General features: G+C 43.5%; 1 protein-coding gene across 1 annotated transcript in view; it reads right to left on the bottom strand.

Annotated features, from left to right (window-relative positions):
- Nucleotides 1-18,278, bottom strand: part of LOC121288813 (protein shisa-like-2A) — a 39,808-nt gene that overhangs the window by 13,719 nt on the left and 7,811 nt on the right. The window contains exon 2 of the mRNA XM_041207557.1: nucleotides 4,682-4,821. Within this exon, the coding sequence (XP_041063491.1) occupies nucleotides 4,682-4,821 (140 nt within the window). The remainder of the gene's footprint in view (nucleotides 1-4,681; nucleotides 4,822-18,278) is intronic.

Below are 18,278 nucleotides of genomic sequence, written 5' to 3'. Positions count from 1 at the left end.
ACTCCAGCATGATGCCACCACCAAACACATCTTCCCTTCACCCCCCCCTGTCGGCATTCCGTAGGGATCATTCCCTCCGGGACACTCTGGTCCACTCCTCCATCACCCCCTACTCCTCAACCCCCGTCTATGGCACCACCCCATGCCCACGCAAAAGATGTAACACCTGCCCCTTCACTTCCTCTCTCCTCACCGTCCAAGGGCCCAAACACTCCTTTCAAGTGAAGCAACATTTCACTTGCGTTTCCCCCAACTTAGTCTACTGCATTCGTTGCTCCCAATGCGGTCTCTTCGACATTGGAGAGACCAAACGTAAACTGGGCGACCGCTTTGCACAACACCTGCGGTCTGTCCGCAAGAATGACCCAAACCTCCCTGTCGCTTGCCATTTCAACACTCCACCCTGCTCTCTTGCCCACATGTCTGTCCTTGGCTTGCTGCATTGTTCCAGTGAAGCCCAACGCAAACTGGAGGAACAACACCTCATCTTCCGACTAAGCACTTTACAGCCTTCCGGACTGAATATTGAATTCAACAACTTTAGGTCTTTACCTCCCTTCTCCATCCCCACCCCCTTTCTGTTTCTTCCCCCTTCCTGTTGTTTTTTTTCCAATAAATTATATAGATTTTTCTTTTTCCCACCTATCTCCATTATTTTTAAATATTTTTAAATCTTTTATGCTCCCCCCACCCCCACTAGAGCTATACCTTGAGTGCCCTACCATCCATTCTTAATTAGCACATTCGTTTAGATATATATCACCAACTTCAACACCTATGTGTTCTTTTGTTCTGTTGTCTGTGACATCTTTTGATGATCTGCTTCTATCACTGCTTGCTTGTCCCTACAACCACACCCCCCCTCCACTTCTCTCCCCCCACCCAACCCCCCCCCAACACACACACACACACACCTTAAACCAGCTTATATTTCACCCCTTTCCTATTTCTACTTAGTTCTGTCGAAGGGTCATGAGGACTCGAAACATCAACTCTTTTCTTCCCCGCCAATGCTGCCAGACCTGCTGAGTCTTTCCAGGTAATTCTGTTGTTGTGTCAAAAATGTAAAGGTATTTAAAATCTAAGCCATGAGCACTTGGAGAGAACAAACAAGTATTCCTTTGACTCCATTTCTGATGTCAAAATGTGTACCTGTGTGACAGATGTGACCATATATGCACATACAAAAACAGATAAACTGGAAAAGACTTACTAGTCCTTCAGTTACAAACAATTGTAATGTTTGTACATCACAATAAAAAATCTCCCCACCCCACCAGAAAGCCTCTCTCCTGAGAGAGGCGAAAATACAGATTAAAAACCCAGGTCAATTAGAGAAAATTAAACCTGAAAAATTCCTCTCACACACCTTTAGGTGATTGAAACTAGTCCGGGAGACAACTCTGGTCCAGATTAATGCTATACCATACCTACCTTTTGTTTGACATGTTCTCCGTCCCAGCAAAACTCATGTCCAGCTCTCACTTGAATGCAGTCAGTGAATTAGTTTTCACCGCTAAAGCCAGCAGCCTGCTCCACAGGTCCATTATTATCTGGGAAAAGAAGCACTTCTTGATATCTAATTCTGGCCTTGTAAATGCAGCAAGACTTGGCAACATTCAGGTTTGGGCAGAATCTTACCAGCTTTGAAAATATTCTTCCACTGGGGACAAATACATGTCCCGACCCTAAGGTTTTTGAGACCTGTGCAATCTTCCATGAGGCGACCTCTTAATGGGCCACATCCAAGAGCCCTGTCCAAACGGTGGAGGGGCATGTTAGTGGGGTGGTGAAAAAGGCATATGGGACACTTGCCTTTATCAATCGAGACATAGATTACAAAAGTAGGGAGGTCATGTTGGAGTTGTATAGAACCTTGGTGAGGCCACAGCTGGAGCACTGTGCAGTTCTGGTCGCCACATTATAAGAAGGATGTGATTGCACTGGAGGGGGTGCAGAGGATATTCACCAGGATGTTGCCTGGGATGAAACATTTGAGTTATGAAGAGAGGTTGGATAAACTTGGGTTGTTTTCGTTGGAGCAGAGAAGACGGAGGGGTGACCTGAACGAGGTGTACAAGATAATGAGGGGCATGGACAGGGTGGATAGGGAGCAGCTGTTTCCCTTAGTTGAAGGGTCAGTCACAAGGGGGCATAAGTTCAAGGTGAGGGGCAGGAGGTTTAGGGGGGATGTGAGGAAAAACTTCTTTACCCAGAGGGTGGTGACGGTCTGGAATGCACTGCCTGGGAGGGTGGTGGAGGTGTGTTGCCTCACATCCTTTAAAAAGTACCTGGATAAACACTTGGCATGTCATAACATTCAAGGCTATGGACCAAGCGCTGGTAAATGGGATTAGGTAGGTAGGTCAAGTGTTTCTCAGGTGTCGGTGCAGACTCGATGGGCCGAAGGGCCTCTTCTGCACTGTGAGATTCTGTGATTCTGTGAATCAATGGGCTTGTAGCTTTTGCAGGCCGCACCTCTGGCAAATAACACAAAAGTGCCAGGCAATGATCATCTCCAACAAGAGAGAAGCTAACCACCACTCCTTGACATTCAATGGCATTGTCATCTCTGAATCCCCATCATCAACATACTAGCGTCACCTTTGTCCAGATATTGAATTGGACCAGCTAAATAAATAATGTGGTTTCAAGAACAGGTCAGGGGCTGGGAATTCTATGGCGAGTAACTCACTTCCTGACTCCACAATGCATGTCTACCATCAGGAGTGTGATGGAATATTCTCCACTTGCCAGGATGAGTATAGCTGCAACAACACTCAAGAAGCTTGATACCATCCAAGACAAAGGAGCCTGCTTAATTAGCACCACACCCACCAGCATGGATATTCACTCCCTCCACCATCAGCACACAATCTGTCCAGCATCTGCCTATGACAGTAGCAGCAGTAGTGACAACTGCACAGTCCTTGTGGAGATGAAGTCCTGTCTTCACATTGAGAATATCATCCATCGCATTGTGTGGCACTACCACCTTGCTAAATAGGATGGATTTCAGACAGATCTAGCAACTCAAGACTGGGTATCGATAAGGCACTGTGGACCATCAGCAGCACAATTGTATTCAACCACAATCTGTAACCTCAAGGCTCAGCATATCCCCCTCTCTACCATTACCACTAAGCCAGGGGATCAACCCAGATTCAATGAAGAGTGCAGGAGGGCATGCCAGGAGCAGCACCAGGCATACCTAAAAATGAGGTGTTAACCTGGTGAAGCTATAACACAGGACTACTTGCATATCAAACAGCATAAGCAGCATGCGATTGACAGAGCTAAGCGATCTCACAACCGACGGATCAGATCTAAACTCTGCATTCCTGCCACATCCAGTGGTGAATGGTGGTGGACAATTAAACAACCCACAGGAGGAGGAAGAGGCTCCACAAGTATCCCCATCTTCATATTGGGAGAGCTCAGCACATCAGTGCAAAAGATAAGGCTGAAGCCTTTGCAACAATCTTAGCCAGAAGTGCCAAGTGGATGATCCCCAGCATCACAGATGCCAGTCTTCAGCCAATGACCAGAAACTGAACTCGACTAGCCATATCAATACTTTGGCTGCAAGAGCAGGTCAAAGGCTAGGAATCCTGTGGCAAGTAACTCACTTCCTGACTCCCCAAAGCCTGTTCACCATCTACAGGGCATAAGTCAGGGGTGTGATGGAATACTCTCCACTTGCATGGATCAGCGCAGGTCCAATAACACTCAGGAAGCTCGACACCATCCAGGACAAAGCAGCCCACTTGACTGACACCCCTTACACAAACACTCACTCCCTCCACCACCAATGTACAGTAGCAGCAGTGTGTGCCATCTACAAGATGCACTGCAGGAACTCACCAAGGTGCTTTGGACCTCACCTTCCAAACCCCACGGCCACTACCATCTAGAAGGTCAAGGGCAGCAGGCACATGGGAACACCACCACCTGCACGTTCCCCTCCAAGCCACTCACCATCCTGACTTGGAAATATATCGCTGTTCCTTCACTGTCACTGGGTCAAAATCCTGAAACTCCCTCCTTAACAGCACTGTGGCTGTACCTACACCACAGGGACTGCAGAGGTTTAAGAAGGCAACTCACCACCACCTTGTCAAGGGCAATTAGGGATGTGCAATAAATGCTGGTCTAACCAGCAATGCCCACATCCCATGAATAAATTTTAAAAAGGCAGTCCTTGTGTACCATCCACAAGATACACCGCAGTAATTTGCCAAGACGCCTTCGACAGCACCATCCAAACCCACAATTTCTACCACCCAGAAGAAAAAGGGGAGCGGACACTTGGGAACATCATCACTTGCACCCTCCAAGCCACACACAATCCTGACTTTGAAATATATCACCATTCCTTCACTATCTTTGAGTCAAAATTTTGGAACACCCTTCCTAACAGCACTGTGGGTGTACCTAAACCACATGGACAGCAACAGTGCAAGAAGAGATGGGCAACAAATGATGGCCTTGCCAGAAACACTCACATCTGATGAATGAATAAAAAAGACCACTATGCAATTCGACCAGATTTACAATCTATCCAATGGGAGCCTATCGCCACCATATTTCAAAGGGTTTTCAAAGATTGTTACATAATAAGCTACTATAGCGGATACAAAGCCAAGCATGTATAATGATCATCTTCAAATAGTTTACTTACCTGGTGTCTGCAAATCTAATCCAGTATCCAGTCTGGACTGTGGTTTAGTGCAGATGAAAAGGTAGCACAGAACACAAACTGTGATGACGAAAGTTAGGAGAATCACCGCTGCTATAGACAGTCCCACCAGAGCTCCAATACTGAAACAAATTGTACAAGAAAATATATTTTTTAAGTTTGATCTTAGATTGCATACTTGTCAAAGTTAAAAACACTGAAAAAAGAACAAATAATTAATTTAACTCAATATTCTTCTGCATTTAGACACATTCTTTCACAAATAGGAACACAAGAAAGCATGAAATAAGGAAAGGATATTTGACCTTTTTCGAGGCAGCCTCCACAGATCATGTATAATCTGTATTGTAAGATTTCGGGGTTTAGGACCACAGATACCTAAATAGGCAGTCGACCAGTCATAAGTAATTTTAAGATAGTTCATTGAGTTCATTAAGAAGCAACAGTTTAGATATGATACATAAACTAATTAGACAGAAAAAAAGTATATGACACATAACAGCTTGTGATAACAGCATTCCGCTCTCTAGCTGAAGTGTTAGGAAACTCTTCCCTCGATCTCTTGATCTTCCTCCTTCTCCTCTGGTCCATCTTCCATCTGAAGAAGGCAGCTGCCCAGTGAGCACTGCCCCCTCACCAGCATCTCAGCAGTCCCTCAGTCCCTCACCAATGTGACATCAATCTATATACCCCTTTGTGGGGGCTGGTAGTTTACCCAGTGTCAATCACCTATCTAACTATTCTGACCAATGGCTATAGGACAGGTACTCAAACCGTCAGGGTGGTTACCACCCTACTTGTGCATCACCCCGCTCAAGGTCAGCTTTTTAGTTTACATCCTGCTGAGGGTCATATCTTGGTCCTTTTTAAACAATTGCATCGATAAGGGGGTACAGAAGACGCCATCTTAACTTAGGGATGACAACATGAACTAAGTGACATTGCCAGTTTCCACAGACTGTTTCAAAATTGTTATCTTTTAGAAAGCTTTTTAGGGGGTGTTATATTATGCAGAAATTATCTGTTTATTCAACAGCCCAATTTCTTTCAGCTACCCCCTTTGAGAAGGAAATATCCTTATTGACTTCTCACAACTAATTTTTAGCTAACATAGTTATTTCTAAAATACAAGCTGTTTCCCTAATTTCTTGATTACATATTGTAGATAACATACTAAAGCTACTAGAATTATCTGATTACTTGGATTGACACTCCCAGCTGCAGATCTTACAGTTCCCCTCTTTGAGAGGGAAATATCCTTACAATGGGATTTTCCAGGCCCACCTGCTGTCAGGATCGCCTGGTCCCACTGTTAGTCAATGGACTTTTGGCTGGCCCGCTGCATACTCCACAGTGAGTCCCGCTCGGCAGGGCTGGAAAACCCCAGCCTTATTCTTTTGCAGGAGTGTTGCTAATTTCCAAGCTCTTAGCATCTAAGTACATAGAATTAAAAAGACAAATTATGCATGGACTTAAAAGATTCTCCAGCTCTCCCTTCACCTGTATCCATTTTGTGGATAATTCTTACTCAGTATTATTTATTCCTAGCCTTCATTTGTCCCAATCTAAAATTCCTTTCACGCTTAATTTAATTTGACTCTAAGGTGGTAATAATGGTCAGGGGGAATAAAATTAATTAAAGTCAGTTTTTCAATAAAGTATGTGTCAGTGCCTAGATCATTTAAAAATGGTTTCGTACTCTTCAGGCCATATTAACCATTTCATGTCACGCTGTTTGTCAAGTAGCTGAGCAAGACTGGGACCCATTCTTCAGTGCAGCTGCATCATGTAATTTTTCATGCCAGTTACTTCACAAGTTACACATCACTTCTGCACACTCACACCGTTGTTCCAATTCCTTCTTTAATCCTCTGTTCGAATTTCACATTAGTAAGTCATCTTCACGTTTCCCTTTCTGTTGAATGTGGTCTCTAGTAATCCCCTTTTTATCATATTTTCTATTTGGGCAGTGTTCCTTCTGCTACACATCACTTCTTCATGCATGATGGTAGTCTCTCTGCCCTCTCCCACAAATTCTTGTTTTGCATTTGTGGAAGGATTATCAGGTCTATAGGGATCGTGCTCTGTATTTTGCCAATCAACTTCATCATCTGGGATTTCACTGTCTTTAAAAGGTTGCACCATTCAATAATTCTTCCTGACTCTCCAGTAATCTTCTCAAAAGATCAGAGGGGATCTCTGTCTCAAGGTCTTTATTTATCTCCCCCTCTACGGACCCAAGATCTCAGGTGGTGGCCAGATTATCAAGTTCAGTTTTCTTAAAAAGCTCATAGACAAAGACACAAGTACCTCCAAGACAAAATTGTCACCTTTTCAGCTCATCTACACTTTCCTTTCACTAGAACATATATCAATACCAGATTTATATATTCCAGTGAATTAAGCCCAAGATGAGTTATTCCAATTCCCATTTGGGTTTGTGTCTTTTTCACTAAATCTATCTCTTATTCTAAATGGGGTATCTTATTAATTACTATTGTATCTCTTTCAGGAGCTCTGGAGAAACTTTATAGTCCAATAACATGCTTTCATAATATCTTTAAAACAGAAATTAAATATTCCCACTTGATTTCAGGCATTTTGTTTATTTGTTATTTCACTTAAACAACAATTTATTGTCTCAAAAGTGACCTAGTAGATCAGGCTCGTCCAGGGGCTGGCCTGCCAGGCAGATGTGGCAAGGCCCTGATGTAGGGGGCAGGGAAGGCTCTTCACAGCCTGACAGATGGGCATCAGGTCTGGGATGCACCACTGCACTACAGTGACTCCTTCTAGCAGGCAAAAACATGGGCAGATTTCCATTCCTCTGAGCCGGTTTCTTTCTCTTCCCAAAATTTACTGTATTAGCCCTCCAAGCAAGAGAAAATTTGAAATGTGACCCCACACCAAGTGAAAATGCTGGACAAGCCTGCACCAGATTGGACATGACTTATTTTATTTTAAAATTATCCCAAATTCAAATAGCAGTATTGTTGGGCTGACAGGTTTTGATAGTGCTCGATTTATTTCCTCCAAAGACAAAGTTTTTTTTGATTCCAAAAAACCACCCAGACCGCTTGTCCATTAGGTTTTTTTTTTGAACAATTAGAATTTGTTTATCCCCATAAACGTCAGTTAAATCTCCCTTTGAATGCTTGAAGTAGCAATGTCTGTCCAGTTATTTATCAATTCCAATTTCAGAAACAGGCTTGGGGGATTTAAAAACAAAAAACTGCGGATGCTGGAAATCCAGAACAAAAACAGAATTACCTGGAAAAACTCAGCAGGTCTGGCAGCATCGGCGGAGAAGAAAAGAGTTGACGTTTCGAGTCCTCATGACCCTTCAACAGAACTGATTGAATGTTAGAAGAGGGGTGATATATAAGTTGATTTAAGGTGGGGGTGGGGGGGGGGGGGAAGAGAAGTTGGGGGGGTGGTGGGTGGTGTGGTTGTAAGGACAAGCAAGCAGTGATAGGAGCAGATAATCAAAAGATGTCACAGACAATGGTACAAAGAAGTGTTGAAAGTGGTGATATTATCTAAACGAACGTGCTAATTAAGAATGGATGGCAGGGCACTCAAGGTACAGCTCTAGTGGGGGTGGGGTGGAAAGACTAGCCCGGCATACAAGATTTAACAATAATGGAAATAGGTGGGAAAAGAAAAATCTATATAAATTATTGGAAAAAAACAAAAGGAATGGGGAAGAAATGGAAAGGGGGTGGGGATGGAGGAGGGAGTTCAAGATCTAAAGTTGTTGAATTCAATATTCAGTCCGGAAGGCTGTAAAGTGCCTAGTCGGAAGATGAGGTGCTGTTCCTCCAGTTTGCGTTGGGCTTCACTGGAACAATGCAGCAAACCAAGGACAGACATGTGGGCAAGAGAGCAGGGTGGAGTGTTAAAATGGCAAGCGACAGGAAGGTTTGGGTCATTCTTGCGGACAGACCGCAGGTGTTCTGCAAAGCGTTCGCCCAGTTTACGTTTGGTCTCTCCAATGTAGAGGAGACCGCATTGGGAGCAACGAATGCAGTAGACTAAGTTGGGGGAAATGCAAGTGAAATGCTGCTTCATTTGAAAGGAGTGTTTGGGCCCATGGACGGTGAGGAGAGAGGAAGTGAAGGGGCAGATGTTGCATCTTTTGCGTGGGCATGGGGAGGTGCCATAGATGGGGGTTGAAGAGTAGGTGGTGATGGAAGAGAGGACCAGGGTGTCCCGGAGGGAACGATCCCTACGGAATGCCGCCGGGATGGGTGAGGGGAAGATGTGTTTGGTGGTGGCATCATGCTGGAGTTGGCAGAAATGGCGGAGGATGATCCTTTGAATGCGGAGGCTGGTGGGGTGATAAGTGAGGACAAGGGGGACCCTATCATGTTTCTGGGAGGGAGGAGAAGGCGTGAGGGCGGATGTGTGGGAGAAGGGCCGGACACGGTTAAGGGCTCTGTCAACAACCGTGGGTGAAAACCTCGGTTAAGGAAGAAGGAGGACATGTCAGAGGAACTGTTTTTGAAGGTAGCATTATCAGAACAGATGTAACGGAGGCAAAGGAACTGATAGAATGGGATGGAGTCCTTACAGGAAGCGGGGTGTGAGGAGCTGTAGTCGAGGTAGCTGTGGGAGTCGGTAGGCTTGTAATGGATATTGGTGGACAGTCTATCGCCAGAAATTGAGACAGAGAGGTCAAGGAAGGGAAGGGAAGTGTCAGAGATGGACCATGAGAAAATGATGTAGAGGTGGAGATTGGAAGCAAAATTAATAAATTTTTCCAAGTCCCGACGAGAGCATGAAGCAGCACTGAAGTAATCATCGATGTACCGGAGAAAGAGTTGTGGGAGGGGGCCAGAGTAGGAATATTCCACATACCCCATAAAGAGACAGGCATATCTGGGGCTGTGGGGTTCCTTGACCTCTCTGTCTCAATTTCTGGTGATAGACTGTCCACCAATATCCATTACAAGCCTACCGACTCCCACAGCTACCTCGACTACAGCTCCGCACACCCCGCTTCCTGTAAGGACTCCATCCCATTCTCTCAGTTCCTTCGCCTCCGTCGCATCTGTTCTGATGATGCTACCTTCAAAAACAGTTCCTCTGACATGTCCTCCTTCTTCCTTAACTGAGGTTTTCACCCACGGTCGTTGACAGGGCCCTCAACCGTGTCCGGCCCATCTCCCGCGCATCCACCCTCACGCCTTCTCCTCCCTCCCAGAAACATGATAGGGTCCCCCTTGTCCTCACTTATCACCCCACCAGCCTCCACATTCAAAGGATCATCCTCCGCCATTTCCGCCAACTTCAGCATGATGCCACCACCAAACACATCTTCCCTTCACCCCCCCGGGCAGCATTCCATAGGTATCATTCCCTCCGGATCACCCTGGTCACTCCTCCATCACCCCCTACTCCTCAGCCCCCACCTACGGCACCTCCCCATGCCCACGCAAAAGATGCAACACCTGCCCCTTCACTTCCTCTCTCCTCTCCGTCCAAGGGCCCACACACTCCTTTCAAGTGAAGCAGCATTTCACTTGCATTTCCCCCAACTTAGTCTACTGCATTCATTGCTCCCAATGTGGTCTCCTCTACATTGGAGAGACCAAACGCAGACTAGGCGAACGCTTTGCAGAACATCTTTGGTCTGTCCGCAAGAATGACCCAGACCTCCCTGTCGCTTGCCATTTTAACACTCCACCCTGCTCTCTTGCCCACATGTCTGTCCTTGGCTTGCTGCATTGTTCCAGTGAAGCTCAACGCAAACTGGAGGAACAGCACCTCATCTTCCGACTAGGCACTTTACAGCCTTCTGGACTGAATATTGAATTCAACAACTTTAGATCTTGAACTCCCTCCTCCATCCCCACCCCCTTTCCATTTCTTCCCCATTCCTTTTGTTTTTTCCAATAATTTATATAGATTTTTCTTTTCCCACCTATTTCCATTATTTTTAAATCTTGTATGCCGGGCTAGTCTTTCCACCCCACCCCTACTAGAGCTGTACCTTGAGTGCCCTGCTATCCATTCTTAATTAGCACATTCGTTTAGATAATATCACCACCTTCAACACTTCTTTGTTCCATTGTCTGTGACATCTTTTGATTATCTGCTCCTATCACTGCTTGCTTGTCCCTACAACCACACCACCCACCAACCCCCCCAACTTCTCTTCCGCCCCCACACACCCCCCCACCCCCCCCCCCACCTTAAATCAACTTATATATCACCCCTCTTCTAACATTCAATCAGTTCTGTTGAAGGGTCATGAGGACTCGAAACGTCAACTCGTTTCTTCTCCGCCGATGCTGCCAGACCTGCTGAGTTTTTCCAGGTAATTCTGTTTTTGTTTTGGGGTTTTAAATGGTGGTTTTGCACCCGAGACAAAAGTATTTGCCATGAGTTTAGAGGTGTTTTCCATACCCAAACACTTTGTCTCAAAAGGTCATAAATAGTAACAAACAGCCTGAATGGTGAAGCCCAAGTCTCTGAAAGGTAAAATATTTTTGCTGTGCTTTAATTTTCAAAATTGCTGGGTTCACTCAGAGCTGAAAACCATCATCACCTGCTTAAGAAAACACAAACAATCCATTGTGGCTCTGGCCAGGAGCCCAATGGGTTAATATGTCCAATCGTATCTGTAAATCTAGAAACATAAAATCTAATAATGTCCATTATACATTTAGTAATCCGAAGGTTGTGTGATGAGTTTTTTTTTAAAAAGCAGCTGCCAGCAGAAAGAGTTAACCCTGCAGCTTGTTTCAAGTGGTGGGATGGGCGGAGAAAACTGGGCATGCAACTGCGTCACTTTATATAATTTTTTTAAAAGCTTCTCTGATCAGAAACCAAACTCCACTTTAATTTTGTTTTGTTAAATCCTTTTGTTGTCTCCAACTTGAATTCCAATTATTTTGAAAGTTTGTTAGCATTTTGTCTCAGTCACTTCTTAAAAAAGTCAACACAACAGCCTCACAGACTCTAGAAAAGGAACAGAATCTTTCCCTCCTTTAAAACAAATTTCAATTTTCTATGTTTGCTACTTAACCAAATTTGAAAGATATAGTCAGTAACTGTGTCTGTAATTTTGAATTCTAGCAGTTTAGTTAACTCATGGTTTTGAAAAGTTCAAATTGGATTGCTGCCAAACTGCAGACTTATCTTTACATTTGGGGAATGACCCAGCCTTCACAGGTGTATACTAGTAGAGTTTGAAATTTTTTTTTAATTAACAGGCACTCAGCAGTTTAAAGTCAGTAAAACATGTAGTTTGAATTTTAAACATTTCAGCTCCTTCCTTGATGTCAATTTTTTGAATCTTTGATGTTTGAGAACAACACCCTGCTTTAGCAATGACAACTCGAATGTATGGTATACTGTCAGCTGGGCAGAAGTACTCGCTCATAGGGTCGGCATAAGGATAGTGGAGGGTGACAGTGCAGGAGTCAGGTCTCTCTGTAAACACACTCGGGCTTTTGGTGGGGACTTGTATGATGCTAACTAGGACCTTGTGAATATCAATGTTCTCTTCCCTTAGTGCCCTAACCTCGCCTGGGGAAAGGTGCAAGGTTGTGACCTCTTCTCTAGTCACAGCGGATGGTTCTTTAGCATTCCCAACCACCTCTGTCCTTGGCCTGGCTTGGTTAACCCACACATCAGCATTCCCTTATCACATAGGAGAGGTGGAACAGAAGTGCTTTCAACTAAATTATTTCAGCAAATTGTTCCAATGTTTAGTCTTGCATCAGTTTTTTCTTAGCACAACACGCCCTATCATGTGCCTCCTGTTCCCAGTGTAATTGATTGTCCAGAACAGCCGCGTTCTCCTGCCAGTCATCAGTGTCCTTTTGCAACTTAACTACCAGTTCCCTTAACTCCTTATACTTTTTACTCAGCTGTAAGGCACACAGATGTGCACTGTAGGCTAATTTATTCCGGACTTTCTCCAACTCTCTGTTTCCTTTCTGAACCTTTAGAAAGCCCATCAAGGATACACCCGTAAACTCTGTCATATTCTTTTACAGCTCCCAGGACATCATTCGCTCCTGATGCTCCTGTCTCCTTGTCAAACTGTCTATCAGTCGCATTCTAGCATATACCAATGCCATGTGACTCCTGGCTTCACTTAATAATCACGATTAACTACAAACTAAGACTGTTGCTTCTCAAATTCCAAGTCAATCCCGACTACTGTACTTCTGATACCAACTATAGGATTTCGAGGTTCCGGACCACAGACACCGAAATAGGCAGTCGACTGGTCACAAGTAATTTTAAGATAGTTCATTGAGTTCATTAAGAAACAACAGTTTACATATAATATATTAACTAATTAGATGAAAAAAAAGTATACAACCCGTAACAGCTTGTGATAACAACGTGCTGCTCTCTAGTCGAAGTGTTAGGAAACTCTTCCCTCGATCTCTCGATCTTCATCCTCCTCTGGTCCATCATCCATCTGAAGAAGGCAGCTGCCCAATGAGTGCTGCCCCCTCACCAGCACCTCAGCAGTCCCTCAACCCCTCACCAGTATAACACCAATCTATATACCCTTTTGGGGGGGCTGGTAGCTTACCCAGTGTCAATCACCTATCTAACTATTCTGACCGATGGCTGTAGGACAGGTACTCAAACCGTCAGGGTGGTTACCACCCTCCTTGCGGATCTTGCTGAGGGTCATATCTTGGTCCTTTTTAAACAATTACATCAAAAAGGGGGTACAGAAGATGCCATCGTAACTTAGGAATGACAACTTGAACTAAGTGACCTTGACTGTTTCCACAGACTGTTTAAAAAGTGTTGCCTTTTTAGAAAACCTTTTAGAGGGTGTTAAATTATGCAGAAAATATCTATTTATTCAAGACCCCAATTTCTTACAGCGTAGTTATGGACTCTATCCAAAAATATCCTCTTTACCCTTTAGGGTTGTTTTTGACAGTAAGTGGGGTGTTGGCATAAATAATTCCTTTTCTCATTCGTTAATAGATTGTGGGTATCTCTGGCAAGGCCAGTATTTAATGCCAATCATTATTGGCCTTGAGAAGGTAGTGGTGAACCTATTTGAACCATTCCTGTCTGTGTGGTGTAGGAACACCTACAATAATTCTGGGTAGGGTGTTCCAGGATTTTGACCCTGCAACAATGAAAGAACAATGATATTGTTCCAAGTCAGGATGGTGTGTGACAGGACATGAAAATCCAGATGATGTTGTTTTCATATGTCTGCTCACCTTGTTCTTCTAGGAGATGGAGGTTGTGGGTTTGAAAGATACTGTCAAAGGAGTCTTGGTGAGTTGCTGCAATGCATCTTGTGGATGGTACACACTGCAGCAACTGTGCGCCACTGGTGGAGGGAATGAATGTTTAAGATGGTGAATGGGGTGCCAATCAAGCAGGATGCTTTGTCTTGGATGGTGTCAAGCTTCTTGAATGTTGTTGGAGCTGCACTCATCCAGGCAAATGGTGAGTATCCCATCACTCCTGAATTCTCCTTGTAGCTGGTGGGCAAGCTGGTAAGTCAGGAGGTCAGGAGGAGTTACTCACTGCAGAATAACCAGGCTCTGACCTGCTATTGTAGCCACAATATTTATGACTGGTCCAATGGTCAATGATGACTCCCAGGAGGTTAATGATTGAGGACACGACAAAGGCAATGCCACTGAATATCAAGGGGAGGCGGTTAGACATTCTCTTGCTGGAAATGGCCATTGCCTGGCACGTGTGTGGCACAAATGTTATTTACCACTTATCAACCCAAGCCTGAATGGTGTCCAAGTCTTGCTGTATACAGACACGGATTGCTTTTTTATCTGAGAAGTTGCAAAATGAACTGAAGACTGCAATAAGCGGCGAACATCCCTTATGTCATGACCTTATGATGAAGGGAAGGTCATTGAGGAAGCAGCTGTAGATGATTGGGCCTAGAACACTAGGAACAGAGGAGCTGGTGTAGGCCATTTGTCTCGTCAAGCCTGCTCCACCATTCAGTTAGATCATGGTTGATCATCTATCTCAACACCACTTTCTCAACTTGCCAAATCCCCACATCCCTTGATGTCATGAGTATCTAGAAGTCTATCGATTCCTGTCTTGAACATGCTCAATGATTGAGCTTCCACAGCCCTATGGGGTAGAGAATTTCAAAGATTCACCACCCTCTGAGTGAATAAATTCCTCCTCACCTCAGTCCTAAGTGGCCTGTTCCTTATTCTGAGACTGTGTCCCCTGTTCCAGGCTCATCAGCCAGGAGAAACATCTCATCTACATCTACATTTATCCAGTCACGCCTTGTAAGAATTTTATAAGTTTCAAAGAGATCACCTCTCATTCTTTGAAATTCTAGAGCATACAGGCCAAGTTTCCTCAATCTCTCTTCATAAGACAATCCTGCCATCCTAGGGATTAGACTGGTGAACCTCCCTTGCACTCCTTCTATAGCAAATATATCCTACCTTAGATAAGGGGGCCAAAACTGTACACAACACTCCAGATGTGGTCTCACCAAGGTTCTATACATCTGCAGCAAGATATCTTTACTCAAATCCCCCTATGATGAGGGCCGACATACCACTTGCTTTCCGAACTGTTTGCTGCACATGCATGCTCACTTTTAATGACTCATGAACAAGGACAACCAGGTCCCTTTGGACATCAACACTTCCCAACCTCCCATCATTTAAGGAATACTCTGCTTTTCTGTTTTGTTCTCTATCAAAGTGGATAACTTCATACTTATTCGCAATATATTCCATCCACCGTGTTCTTGCTCATTCACTTAGCTTGTCCAAGTTCCCTTGAAGCCTCCTTGCATCCTCCTCATAACTTACATTCCCACCTAGTTTTGTGTCATCAGAAAATCTAGCAATATTATATTTGGTTCCCACATCCAAATCATTTATATAGATTGTGAACAGCTGTGGCCCAAGCACTGATCCTTGTGGCACCCCACTAATAACAGCCTGTCATCCTGAAAATGACCAGTTTATTCCTACCCTCTGTTTTCTGTCTGTTAACCAATTTTCAATCCATACCAGCATATTGCTACCAATATCATGTGGTCTAGTTTTGTTTACTAACCTCCTGTGTGAGACTTTAGCAAAAGCCATCTGAAAATAAAAAATACTCCACATCCACTGGTTCTCCTTTAACATCTTCAAAAAACTCCAACAGGTTTGTCAAACATGATTTCCTTGTTCGTGTTGACCCCACCCAATCATATCATTATTTTCTAAGTATCTAGTTATCACATCCTTTATAATAGATTCAAACATTTTCCCTACCACTGACATCAAACTAATAGGTCTGTAGTTCTCCACTTTCTCTCTCTCTCCCTTCTTAAATAATTGGGTCACATTTTCTACTTTCCGTTCTGCAGGAACCTTTCCAGAATCTGTTAATTTTGTAAGATAACCATTTATGGCCACCTCATTCAACATTCTGGGATGTAGCTCATCTGGTCCAGGGGATTTATCAATCTTCAACCCAATTAATTTTTCAAGTACTACACCTTTATTAATACTAATTTCTTTCGGCTCCTTTCACAAGTCCCTTGTTTCCCTAGTATTTCTAGGAGATTTTTCTGTATCTTCCTCCGTGAAGACAGACACAAAGTAATTGTTTAGTTTATTTGCCATTTCTCTATTCTCCATTATAAATTCTCCTGTCTTTGCCTGTAATGGATTCATATTTGTCCTTGTTAATCTTTTCCTTTTCACATACCTAAAGAATCTTTTATTGTCTATCTTTATGTTTCTCACTAGCTTGCATTGATATCCTCTTTTCCCTTTCTCTGTCAGTTTCTTGGTCATCCTTTGCTGGATTCTAAATTGTTCCCAATTCTCTGGCTTACCATTTTTTGGCAACCTTATAAGCCACTTCCTTTGATCTAATGCAATCTTTAACTTCTTTTGTTAGACACAGTTGATTCACCCTTCCTGTTGGGTTTTTGTGCCTTTGAGGAATATATATTTGTTGCATACCATCTAATCCTTCTTTAAATACTAGCCATTGCCTGTCTACTGTCAATTTTATTGGTGTATTTTCCCAATCCATCACAGCAAACCTGCCCCTTGTACCTCCACAATTTCCTTTGTTCAGATTTAAGACCCTAGTTTCAGAAAGAACTAAATCACTTTCAAACTTGATGTAAAATTCTATCATATTATGGTCACTATTTCCTAAAGATTTCTTTACAGCAAGGTTATTAATTAGCCCTTTCTCATTACATAATACTAAATCTAAAATAATCCAATCCCTAGTTGGTTCTTCAACGTACTGGTCCCATCTCATACCAAACCCATCTCGTACATACTCCAGGATTTCATCACAGTATTGGTGCTAATTAGGTTTACCCAGTCTTTATGTAAATCAAAGGCACCCATTATTATTATTATATTAGCCATGTTACATGAAGCTCTAATTTCCTAATTTATACTGTGTCCAACATTACCACTACTGTTCAGTGACCTATAAACAACTCCTACCAATGTTAGCTGCCCCTTGTTGTTTCTTAGCTCCACCCAAACTGATTCTACATCTTGATCCTTCAATTTAAAGTCCTATCTCATGAATGTACTGATCTTGTCCCTTTTTAATAGCACTATCCTGCCTCCTTTTCCTTTTTGCCTATCCCTCCTAAATGAAGAATAGTCTTGATTATTCAGTTTCCAGGCTTGGTCACCCTGTTATCACGTCTCTGTAATGGCAACTAAATCATACCTATTTACCACTATTTGTGCCTTCAAATCATCTACCTTGTTGTGAATGCTTTGTGCATTCAGATATAGTGCACTTAATTTTGATTTTTTAACATTATTCTGCATTCTGATCCTATTTGATGCTTGCCTTCGCTTTGCCTTCTAATTTCACTTACTACTTTTCTACTTCCTGTTACTAGTTTTGCTTCCCTCCAATCTGACCTCTCTCTCAGGTTCCCATTCTCCTGCCAATCCAGTTTAAACCCTCCCCAACGGCACTAGCAAATCTTCCTGCAAGGGTGTTAGTCCCAGTCCTTCTAAGGTGCAAACCATCCATCTTGTACAGGTCCCAGAACCGGTCCCAATGCCTCAGAAATCTGATGCCTATACTAATTCTCCAGTCTCATGTTCAATCTCTCAATTCTCCTATTCCTATGCTCACTAGCATAGTGAGGAACCCATTGCCCTCACCAGTATCCAAAATAGAAAACCAGTTAGCAAGCGAGATCAACTCCTGCATAACCTACCTAATTCTTGGATTGCCTGGCAATCAGCCATTCCCTCTCTGCCTGAATGCTCCTAACCTGTGGTGTGACAACCTTCCTAAATGTGCTATCCACATAGTTATCTGCCTCGTCGATGCACCACAGTGACTACAACTGTTGCTCGAGTTCTGGAGCCAAGCTTCTTCAGCCAGTAACACTTCCTGAAGATGTGTTTGTCTAGGTCACATGGTGCATCCATTATTTCCCACATGCCACAAGATGCACATTCCATTTGCCTAAGTTGCCCTGCCATACCTTAACTTTACGAACTATTTATTATAAGTAGAATAACTTACCAGTTACTAACCAATCAGCTCCCTCCTTTGTACCAAAGTAAGAACTATATACCAGAGA

The sequence above is a fragment of the Carcharodon carcharias genome, chromosome 16, assembly GCF_017639515.1.
Source record: "Carcharodon carcharias isolate sCarCar2 chromosome 16, sCarCar2.pri, whole genome shotgun sequence".
Lineage (NCBI taxonomy): Eukaryota > Metazoa > Chordata > Chondrichthyes > Lamniformes > Lamnidae > Carcharodon > Carcharodon carcharias.
The sequence above is the reverse complement of the archived record's forward strand: the minus strand, read 5'-3'. Positions and strand labels throughout refer to the sequence as shown.